Source organism: Lagopus muta, chromosome 6, assembly GCF_023343835.1.
Source record: "Lagopus muta isolate bLagMut1 chromosome 6, bLagMut1 primary, whole genome shotgun sequence".
Taxonomy (NCBI): domain Eukaryota; kingdom Metazoa; phylum Chordata; class Aves; order Galliformes; family Phasianidae; genus Lagopus; species Lagopus muta.
The window spans coordinates 31,211,941-31,224,077 of record NC_064438.1 but is presented as its reverse complement, the minus strand read 5'-3'; the positions used below and the strand labels follow the sequence as shown (position 1 = coordinate 31,224,077).

The following is a 12,137-nucleotide window of genomic DNA, read 5'->3' as shown; positions in this document are numbered from 1 at the left end:
AAATGCATATTACAAAGTGGCATGATTAACACTGCACCAGTTGCTGTTCAAAGAGCTATGCGTTCTGAGCGCTTTCATAGAAACTTTTAAAAAGTATTGTTACAAAAATCATATGTTTTACTGGGAATATATCTGGCGAATTCTCAAACAAAAGTAATAATCTTTTAATATTTTTTTGTCAGTATGGTACCATGTCACATTAATAGCATATTGTGAATTGTCAAAGCAAATGAATGGATACAATGAGTTTTACAGCTAGCCTTCCAGAAGTGAAAGCAATGCATACACCAAGGAGTTGTGGGTAGCAAGAAAATGAGATTGTCTTGCTGATTGGATGCAGACAAGCAATGAGTAATTCAAGAGCTCACAGTCAAACAAACTGCTTGTGGCACTACTACTTGTACCCAATTACCAATTCAGAGAGAAAATAAAAAGCAGTTTCAGTAGAGTCAGGGTGGGAAATCTCCAATTAGCACCAATTAGTGAAGTTGCTTCCTACAGCAGAATTCTGGGGCCGTAAGGAAAAAAAAAAAATCTCCCAGAATGCCTGGTTGGGGCATTTATTTACCAGGTGATGGGACTCCCGAAGAATAACTTGATGAGGATTTGCGCCTGTGGGACTTGAATACAGATAGTACTTAGAACTTGCCTGCTCGATTTGACTGGTCAATCATAGGCTGTACTATTCTTCTTCTGGCATTAATAAACCTGAAACAGAATACAAAGAATAGCAGTCCTTTCATCAGCTCGCTCTGGTTCTGGGAGCACCTCTGCTTGAAAACCGACGTGATCTCAGCGCGGCGCGGCAATGCGTTTTGTTTTGCGTCTCTTTCTTAAAGAGCAGAATTTTCACTTTAAGGGATTTTCCTCCGACTGCTCAGGAATGGTGCCCGGTACTGTGCTTATCTGACCGGCCGGCTTAGCGCTGGGTCTGCCAGCGGGCTTGGAACAAGTAAACGTGAAGGAAAACTTGTGTTAAAAGACAATTGTTTCTTTAACTTCTCAGGGTAGCTTGGAACCTGGTTAAAGTTCACAGGCTGCGAGAGTATTTTTTTTGCTGTTGTTTTGTTTTGCTTTTTTTTTTTTTCCCTCCATCACAGGGATTCAGCTCCCCTTGCAGCTGGCCATAAATGAGGACCAGGCTTTGCCACACCGTGCTTTCACAAGGTATTGTTAGGTCAGCAGAGCCATCAATTAGGCTGTCTGAAGTTTTATCACCAGCGCAGCAGCAGCAATAAGGGCCGGCCCAGAAAGGCTCCTGCTCCTCCGCAGCTCCTGCCGCCGCCGCCCGTAAAGCGCGGGGTCGCCGCGAGGTCAGTGCCGGCCGGGGGCGACCTCTGCGGCCGCGCGGGGCAGCCCGCGCCCGGCCGTAAAGCCAGGCACCTCGCGCTCGTTAGCGGCAGCGGCCGCAGGTACATGTGGTTGGGATTAGGCCCAAAATAACTTCTCCCTCTCTCTCTCTCTCTTTTTTTTTTCCCCTTTTTTTCTTCCCCCTCCCTCCTTCTCGCTCCAACCAGGCCCTGCGCTGGGTGCTGGGGCTTCTGAACGCTGGGGAAGGCGGTTAGCGGGCTGCGGAGCCTGGCTTTAATTTTACGGGTAATCCAAAAATAAGTACTTGCATATTTCTTGTTAGCTTAATGCGCAGCTACACACAGCAGCACAAACTCAGGCACATTAATTTCACCGAAATAATTTTCAAGCTCAGTTTTTCGCACTGTTTCTCGCACAACGGAGCAATTCTCCATCACTCACGGCCACGCTTGTTTTTGTCCCCCTTTGTGCTGGAGAACACTCCGAGCTCCGCACAGGTTTTGTGTGCTGTTCCACAGCCCGGGCTTTGGGCCCGTGACCCTTAAGGAGCGCTAATGAAGGCGAATACTGGTGTTTAATCCTCTTCAGAAATACTAACATGCCCATCATCCAAAACAGCCTCCAATAATTGCCGTTGGGCCCGATCCAAGGCCCCGCGAAGTCTTTCAGTTAGGAGCTGAAAACTAAGTTCATCTGCTCATTTAGCAAATTGCTGGCCTTTCTATAGCATCAACTCCGTGAGCCCTTTTGTTGCGTTCCCTCCCGCCTCCCCCGCGAAATTCCCTCGCAGATAATAAAGGATGGAACACCTTCGATTGCAGCTCCTGTAATCACAGTTGTGGAAATTTCATTAGACAGATGCATAAATGCTACAAGTAACACTAAAGGGCTCTTTTGCATCTCTCTGTTTACATCCTGAAGACATTCTTTATTCTTTAAGAAAAGTATAATTCAGTTGTCAGAAATGTCATCCTGCCTCAGAATTACTCATGACTTCAGGTATTAAAATAAAAACTCAGACACAGTCGACGCACTTGTTTATTCCCTTCTGACTACAGTGCAGGGAAGGCATTTCTTGCCTTGGCACTGTGATTTCTAGATGTGTTTCTGTCCTCAAAGACTAAGGTCTCCAACAGAACTTAATTTGCTTAGCTGCTTTCCAGTAATGTTACGTGCTGACCAAATGGAGGCTGACCTGAACCCTCTCTAGCCAGCATGCCTTTTATCAGCTAAAGTTAAGGCCAATAGAGATTAACAGGAAAGCCTGATAAGACTGTTTTCTCTTCTCCTATGAGCTTCTAATGGTGTATACAGATGGCAAGGTTTTAAAGAATGGAATGAACGCTTATTTAGGCCTGTAAAAAATCACAGACAACAGGCATCCCCCCTCCCCCCCCCTGCCTTTCGTCTTACTAACCCATGTTCTTCAATCAGGCCAGTCTTCAGGGAAACCAAATTGCTTTTCTTTTTCTTTTTTCTTTTTTCTTCTTCTTCTTCTTTTTTTTTTTTTTATTTAAACCCCAACTACTTTTATTGTTTACATCTGGTGGTCCCCTTATTTATGCCCCTTTCCACTTCCCTGCAAGCACACCCTTACTCACAGGGCTGCGAAGCATTATGGGCCTTGGCTCTCAGCAGGAGAACTCGACACTGTCTTCAAACAAATAATTAAGGGGAAGGTTAAAGGTTCACCCAGAGGTCACATCTTTGGATACTCCTCAGAAAGTTTACATTAGTAAGAAATGGGTGCCCTCTGAAGTGTTCTTTCAATGGGTTTGCACAACAAAGCAGAACATTAAGAAAATTCTAAGTCCTGAAAGGTTTCAGGTGACAACTGTGATTGTGAGAGTACAGATTTGGATACTCCACTCTGGTCTTGCCTATTTTACAGCCACCAGAGCTTAAGCCCTTAGGATATTGAAAATATTGGCTATTGAAAAATTCTGTCCAACCATTCACTTGCAAAAGAACTTCTCCCTACTTTATTCCACTGATATGAATAATGACAACTTTTCTGTGTGAACTCTGTAGACAGCTTTGGAAGTGTTTTGGAAGCGTTTTGGAAGGCAAATTAAAGCCCCCGTAGTAGTGAGTACACTGTTCACTGATCACCCCCCCCCCCCAAAAAAAAAAAAAAAAAAAAAAAAAGTGATAAAAATTATCACATTGGTCCAACATTTTCTTTCCTGCAAAAAACCACAATTGTTTTTCAATTTCTGATTTAATTATATGTCTATATCTCTATATCTATAATATAGTTTCTCTGTATTATAACTATAACTCTATAGTTTCTTTCTTCTATGCATGCTTATAACTGCAGGTGTAAATGACGTCTTCTAGACCAACAACATGTGAAGAGAAGGTACTTTGTCATATTCTCAGATATAGGAGAACTTTAGGCATTCAGTTCATTTTGAAGTTCCTTTCCTACGATTCCTTTGAAAAATCCTGGCGTGATGGCCAGTTATACTCACCAATGGTTATGTCTAAAAAACTGCACTTGGAATTATTTAGATTGGCAAAACTGTGGGTGGAAAACAGACATACATTTCAGGTCAAACTAAAAATTGCATCCAATGTCGTAGCAGTAGCTACATCAGGTAGCACATCAGCACAGTTGGCAGACAAGGGCACAGAATGCAGTGTTTGTGGATTATTATGTGTCCTTTATACTGCCCTATAAATATGCACAGTGCATAATAGAGACATAAAAGCCACAGTCACTGCCTTAGTCTTTGCTTTTTTTTTCTTTTTTTTTTTCTTTTCTTTTTTCTTTTCTTTTTTTTTTTCTTTCTTTCTTTTTTTTTTTTTTTTTTTTTTTCTGAGGGTTTTTTGTACCTCTCAGGGAGCAATCTCTAGAGCCAAAGTAAAGCAAAATACAGCTTTCTGCACAGCACTTCAATTTGTGCATTGCAGAAATACTGTGATGTTATTTTGGCACAAGTATCTTCAAAAGGCACTAAAAGACAGGTGAAAAAAAAAATAAAGAGAACACCAATGCCACTATTTCCAGCATTACTTGGAACCCTATAAAAGAAGAATTCACAGCTCTGCTCCTGACACTAATTGCCTGCCTTGTTCATACCCTTCACCCAGAGGCCAAAGATTGAATGGCCTGAAAAGATGAGTAAAATCTATCAACAAGACATAGATTTCTTTGTTACACTTCTGTTAATAGTAATTCCTATTACTTGGATGATAGCAGCAGTTAGAGAACCCAGTGAAGCTCAGTCGTACCTCACCCCACACTGTACACACTGTCCAAGAGAACTCACAGTCTGAACAGATTTCTAGGCAAAGCCTGGGGGAGAGGAGACGCCTTCTCCCTGTTTGCAAAGGGGAACTGAGACAGACGGAGATTAAGTGACAAGGCCAAAGTCATACAAGAGATCTTTGGCAGAGCCACACTCCCAACATAGATTTCCTCAGTCCTCTTTCAGCACTCAGTACAATCTGCTATCCATATGCTATCTTTCCTTTGTTCCTCCAGATTAGCAGTCAGGCACACTGGCAGGGGAGTGCAGAGAGAGCTCACATTGCCACCGTTTGTGCCTTACCTGCTGTGTAGATAAAGAGGGGTCATCAGCCTCCAGGGCTGCGAGTTGATACCTTCACAAACTCTACATTCACGTGGTACTTGGTCCTCATTCCAGAATGATAAATGAGGTGTGTAATGTTGAGAAATACATGTCATTGTCATAGTATTTTTAATGAAAATCTCACTTCCAGCATTTTGCAAGTAACAGATTACAAACCCCACTTATTCAAACAACAGAAATAAGGGTTTTTTTGCATCTTGTATTTTTTTAATTGCTACCTAAAGCAGCCACATATATTTTCTATAGCCAAAGTCTTTCTCACACAAGGAGTTATGGTAACTTCAGTGGGACAATTTATGAAAACGCAGCCAACAAGATTTGGCTCAAAATGCTCACCAATATGGAATTTTTAAAAGAAGTTACTTCAGAAGAAGTTACTTCAGTTTTATCTAATTCTAGCAAAAAAAAAAAAAAAAAAAAAAAAAGAAAAGAAAAAAAAAAAAAACCACCAAAAAAAACAAACCCACAGTAGAGCAGTAAAGGTGCACTAGTGAATATGAAGTGTAGTCTGGTGATTTGGTAGCCCTAGTCCTAATTGGTTCCTACCATTGCTAATTAGCATGACAATATAACCTAAATACATGCATTTAATTGCATCTTCTCAAATTGAGGTTTGCTTTTCTTTATTCAAAATATACATGCATTTTTTACTTTATAGAAAGTTCCATAATTAATCTTCTTTATATATTTATCATATTTATCTCCAGTCATATAAAATGATGTTAAATTCACATTTACATAACATATTTCATATTTACAATAAGCAAGATCCAGATAAAATTGCAGAGAAATATGTCTGCAAGTGCAAAAGAGAATAAACAGCAAATAGAGATTTCTTAGTCTGCTTTTTCACGTCTGGCACATTCAAAAACAATTTTGTCATTGTTTCCACTGTCATTTTTTTATACATACTGTGTGTTTCAAGATACAAGGACCTCTCCATAAGTGAATCTATGTAAGATTAGTTCTTAAAGTGAACTATTGGTGGCTGTACTGATTGGTAATCAGAATTAGAAATGTGTCTACTGTATGTCTATCATGGAAAATACGTCTTCAGGATGTAGGCTCACAATAATTTAGGTTCAGGAGGACAAATAGCATGAAAGCTTGGAAATTATAATTCACCTCCAAGTTGAGGTCTAACAGGAACTCAAGCAGAGAGTGTTATCTAATTCCAATTGCTTGTCTACGCATCTCACAGATTCTGTGAGACGAACTGGTACAAAACATAACTAGTTTTCCACAGCAGAGTATATTGCTCTGTATAAGAAACAGAAGTACAGCACGGACTACAAAGTACAACTCAAAACTTTTCAGTATCAGTCTTCAAACTGAATTTTCACTTAACATATTCATTGAAGAAAATAAGGTGTTAAAATATTGCACTTATTTAACAGATCAGCCACCACAAAAAACAACAACAACAACAACAACAACAAACCACAAGTTCTCTACTCCTTATGTGAAAAACAGAGAAAGAAACAAATTTGTGAGATGGATTCAGCACTAGTTCTCTAGAGGGATTATTGATAAGGACATTTTTGCTTGAATTTAGATTTTAGCCCAAGAAGACAATTCTGCCCATTCTCTTGAAAAGAATACAAGTACTGAATGAACCCTGTCACAGGCTTAGGCATAACTGTAATAACAATAACAACAGTAATGTAGGGTCAAAATTGTTCTTTTTTCCCATCATCTGAAAAAATACTCTAATTTTCAAAATTTTTGGGTTCCCAGAGGAACGGTCTAATGAGATTTTTCAAAAACCTGACAAATCTAGATGCAAAGCTTCTCTCTCATTAAACTTAGGTAAATGGAAGTCAGGCTTCATGGGGTTTATGCACCTGCTTCAATGTTTCACTGAGTAAGTGCTTAAAAACACATTGTAACGAATAATCCAAATGTTTTTACCTTAGCTGGGAAAATAAATCTTTGCCATAAATGATATTTAAGTAGTCGGACTGTGAACACATCAGTGTTTAGCCCAAGAGCATGCTACAGTGATCCCTTGTTGCCCAAGCATGCCCTAATTTGAAAGGGAAAATAAGCGATGAAATATTGTATTTAAATCACAAAAATGTTTTGATAAATAACCTAGAAAATAATTTTTTTCCCAATCTGAAAGAAAAACTTCATAAGACTTTAGGAGTTCGCAGCAGACTGAAAGAATGCATTAGAAAAAAAACTAATTTGCAGAAACACTTCTACCAATATACTCAGCCTTTGTAGCAATCTTTGTCTGTCACCTAAACTTTTATCTGAGCAAGTAAAATCTAGTTATCTTAGTTTATTTAAGTTCTCCCTCCAATATGTATTCTAAACGGACAGAATTGGGTTTAGGTGTCCTTTTGTATGTGTGCATATGAAAATGGTTAAAAAAGTCCTTGTTTATACTTCACTGAATCTATGCCACACCTGGTTACCAATACTTACTTGTAGCATTCCTTACAGGAGAGTTGAAAAAGCTGACTTAGTCACCTGGAAATGAGCCACCTAAATGAGGCTTCCTTAAGTCCCAAATCTTGAGAAACGGAGCCGCTTCCATGATTGGTTTCAGGGAAGAGAGTGGAACACGCAGGTTCACTCCCTGACTGGGTTTCACATCGTTTTGAGTAGCCTTGTTAGAGAAGGGGGCTTGTAGGCTGCTTAAACTGACTTTCTTAAGCTAATTTTGGTATCTCACATCTCTCATAGGTGTGATTCAGCAGACCTAAGTCAGTATCCACATTTGGTGGAAGGAGGGCTCTAGAAAATGACAGCAAGTGTCTAAGCTGGGTGCCAACAGCCCAAGGCAGGCACTAACAGCCCCGGAGACCTATGCCACATCTTGTATGTTTGTGTTGGATCTTCTAAAAATACGTTATGGCACCACGAACTGCCAATTGTTGAAAACCATGAATTTGCCCATCCTGTACCTGTGAGACTGTCTAAAAAAATCAGAAGTTTAAACAGTGTCTTTTGTATTTACATTCCATGTTTTTGAGTCATTGTGTCACATTTTTAAACTGCTTTCCTCAGCAACAAAATCTAGAAACTTACTTGGAAAGTCAGGGCTGTGAGTTAACATGAAATAACTTGAGCCTTGTGATAAAATCATGAGAATTGGCAACCAGGCACCTATTCACCTCAGAGAAAATATGTATCTTAAAACACGTAACTCTTGGTTACCAGGCTACTTTTTCGAAGCACAGGAAAACGATCTGGCTTCTGCCAAAGCCCTAGTGCATTTCACACTGAAACACACATCCTGAGCAGCCACGCTCGCATATGGCCTTGGCCAGGGGCCTGCTCACAGGGCCATGCTGGTCTCTGCCCCAGGATGCCCTGATAGGGATGCATCTCCTCACTGTACCTATTGCGTTCCCACCGTAGGGTGCAGCCAGCACTCCCCAGTGCAACTCAGCAACCTGAGAAGGCAAACATCTGCCTGCACTCCACAGACTTGCCGCTGCCCCAGCACCATGGGGCAGAAGGGATGCTTCCAGGGTGCGCAGGGGCACCAGGGCTGCTGGCTTCTCCAAAGCCCCAGGGGCAAGGTGGTGCGAATGTATGAGATGAGGGGATTGTGCTGCCCTGGTCAGTCAGTATGTCAAGGTGGGAGGTGAGTCTAGTAGGTGAGGATAATAAAGGACTATGCCATACATGCATACAGAATTGTAGAATGGCTTGGGTTGGAAGGGACCCCAAGGATCATCAAGTTCCAACCCCCCTTGCTGAAGACAGGCTCACCAAACTCCAGAAAATGCCAAAGGAAAGGCATGTATATCCTTACAAACTTTCATAAAACCTCAGCTCAGGTGGAAAAGTACCCTCTCTTATGCCTCTTGGATTTCTGGCTGGTAACAAGGAACAGTCAGTCAGTGCGGCCACAACCAAAGTCATGAAGCAGCCTGGCAGGCTCTCATTTCCCAAGCAATGCTGACTGCTCTTCCAGAATGCCATCAAATTATTCATATACAGTTATTTATCATGCACCATAAAAATGATCTTTTAAAGATACTTGAAAGGAAGGGAGGAGACAAGCAGACATACTTCCTTAGCTATTCATATCTTACAGATAAAATGCAAAGTCAATAGACATAAGCTGTAGTATGTAACCTCATCCCGTACTTGATTTATTGCAGATGGGAATCAACTAGAAACTGAATTGCTTTGAAATTTTTACTACTGACATTAAAATTCCAGGTTTGTATACATACATCTCATGGAGATGCTAAATACAATTTTAGCTAATTTGGTATGTGCTTTGATTTGCTGGTAGGTGTCCATGTTATAGGTAGATAACAGACCTCCTATAAAATCTTAAGTAACTAATACATTTGAAGATATGTTAGTTCATCACATTAAACTCACAGGATAAGATTTTCAAAACAGATGATGATCCAACAGGCTTGAAAACATAATCAGATTGTCCAGCTCATTAAATGAGAGTTGAGTTCTCTCATTTTCAGCAACTCATTCAAAAATAAATGTGTAACTTTGAAAGACCACATTGAAGTAACTTACACATCTTTTTAACTATTTCATATTGAGCTTTTTAGCTTTTTAGTCAATTCTAAATTGACCTGAAAAGGAGGATTTATTTAACATCTGTTTAACTTCCCTGATGAAATTAGATTAAGGCATTAAATCTGCTTGTTTTCAGTGGAAACTACCTAAGTAGCAACTTGCCAAAAATGCATAAAGGTGTTTAGCAATTACATACTGGGTATGTTTGAAGAGATCAAGGTGCACTCACATGTCCTGTGCTATGGACATTTCTGATTAGCTTGTCACCTACTCTAAAGAAGATGTAGCCCAACTCTCCTATACTATATAACAGGCCAGCTGTTAGCTGTCTGTCAAGCACCTAAAGTGGACAAGTAGTCCAGGAGCAAAAATGTCACTCCTTTGATCTGGCAAGGAGCAGCTGCTGATTTATAGAGTAGGACTTTGTTCTTCCGTTCTATTTTACTTTCTTTCCTAAGGCAGAACCACAAAATCCAGCAGAAAAAAAAAGTGCCGTTCTCTGCAACATCAACAAGCTCTGACAACTGCAACAGGGTTTTTCTTGGCCCTAACAAAGCTCTCAGGCATCTCCTTTGACGCTCACCTTTTTTTTCCTCCTTCTTTTTGCAATGCGGTAGTTATTGTTTAATTCAGCTTCTGTAAATGGAATGGACTGTGGCCAGCAAGCCTGGGGCATAAACACACCTGTATGAAAGAAGCCTTATTGTAGCAACCATCTACAACCAACCTGCACATGCACTACCAGATCGTGAGTTCAGAAGGAATGTTCCATTTTCCCTGACAGTAAACTTTGCTTTAAGATAACATTTTTTTTTAAACCCACTGTTCTATCTTGACCATGAAACCTGTACACCTTTTCATTGTTATTAAAATCTGATAGAATAAAAATGTGTATTTTTCTACCTGTCAACCAGTGGACCTAAGGAAATTTTATCCAAAGAGCCCATTTAAAACAAAACAACAAAAAAACCCAAAAAACCAGCCCAAATAGATTTATAGAAATGCAATACTGAAAGTTTGAGAACTACTGATCCTGAAGATGCCTGTTCTGTTTCAGAGGCAATGATGCAGTCATTGTCACCTCTGGCTTACACTGTTAAGGATTCTCTTCCAAAAACATTTCAGAAAACAAGTACAGAGTAAGAAATAGGATTCAATACAACTAATTGGACTGTGATTAAATACTCTCTGCACTTATTTTAGACTCAGAAAGTGCAGAACAGATTCTATCACATGATTAGTAACTATAAGGGGTGCTGTACTGCCTCACGTATTGGAAGTAAGGCAGTTTCCTCTGTCACAGCTGCCCTTTTATTTTCCTTCAGATCTGCTTTCAACTTTATTAACTGAAAAAAGAGATTTACAGGCCACAAGAAAAGGCTGCAGTATAACGCTGTTGAGGAGTATCTTGTGTGCTTACGGATCAGGAAGTAAACAACACAGCAAGCTGTGTATTTGACCCGTGTATGTGTCTGCATGCATATTGTACTTAAGCTTCTTCATAATGTAACTTTAAAAACAAGCACAAAAGGTTTTAACAAAAAAGATGGGAAGAGTCGAAGGAGGTGGGGGTGACATCATGACTACAAGATCTTTTGCATATATGTTAGCTTGTGGAAATAAATAAGAACTATTACAGCCAAGCCCCTAAGGGAGGCAGGAAAATTATGATGTACAGGATAGTATAAAATGATATATTAAAAACTGAGTTGTCAGTGGAACAATAGAATATTAAGCAAAAGTCCATAATAATTGGCAGATATTTAGCTGTAGACATCTTTCTCTGGTTGGTGGGTACTAAAGTATACGTGAGAGGAAAGAGAACTAGTTAGGTAATTAGAAGTCATGGGCATAAATAATACACTATGTATAAACAACCCCCCCTTCCCCTCATGTTATAGCTCTTCTTCAGATACACTTAATCATCTCTCAGTAAGCCACACTTACTTGCTGATACTGCTTGTGTTTCGGTCTTCACACTCTTTGGTTACAGGAGATTCTGCTTATGTTTATTATGTTCATTTTCCTTTTTTCTTTAAATACAAAATCACGTTCATTTACTCCCCTCTGATTATTCCAATACTAGGGGCAAGACTTTTAACAAACCAGAGTCTGATTGCTTAGCAGCTAAAGCTGCATCAGCACCAGACACTGTGAGACTGCAGTCTGCCGTGTTGTGGAATACTTGCTCCATAGTGACTGAAGATTCTAACAGCTAAGTATGGGATGGCTATATTGTTTAAGTGCTAAAACAAAGAGGCAATTGTACAGATGCTCCCGCTGTCATTCTGGTGAAGAATTTACTCTGTCTCATCCCCTCTTGTGTTCTCTAAACTACACAGGAATCATGTGAAAATGCTTTAAACACTTTTGAGAGTTTGTTAGTATACTAATGTGCGTCACATACTTCTGTGTCTTTGTTACTGTAAGCCAAACGGGCTTGAATTGTGAAATCTAAAAATTAAATAAGCTCTGTGGAGTTGTTTCCTCTTCCTGTCACTCTGTATCCCAGGCTCCTGTACTTTTAGACCAGTGCTTCATCTCCCCCAGGGCTTAGCTCTTGCTCCCCAGACTACCTTGCTGGCTTACCAGAGATAATAGCAAAGTACAGCTGGCAAGTCAGCGATAAAGCTTGCAGGGGTCCTAGATGGACAGATAGGCTGTGATTGAGGACATATATATATGAATGTTGCACCACCACTCTTTTCTATGAAGTTT

The 12,137-nt window shown here is 40.1% G+C and overlaps 1 protein-coding gene across 4 annotated transcripts in view; it reads right to left on the bottom strand.

Annotated features, from left to right (window-relative positions):
* The window catches only part of MEIS2 (Meis homeobox 2), a 167,563-nt gene that overhangs the window by 5,435 nt on the left and 149,991 nt on the right, over positions 1-12,137 (bottom strand). For all 4 annotated transcript variants that reach the window (XM_048949469.1, XM_048949471.1, XM_048949470.1 and 1 more), the window contains one exon: positions 650-708. In XM_048949469.1, the coding sequence (XP_048805426.1) occupies positions 650-708 (59 nt within the window). The remainder of the gene's footprint in view (positions 1-649; positions 709-12,137) is intronic.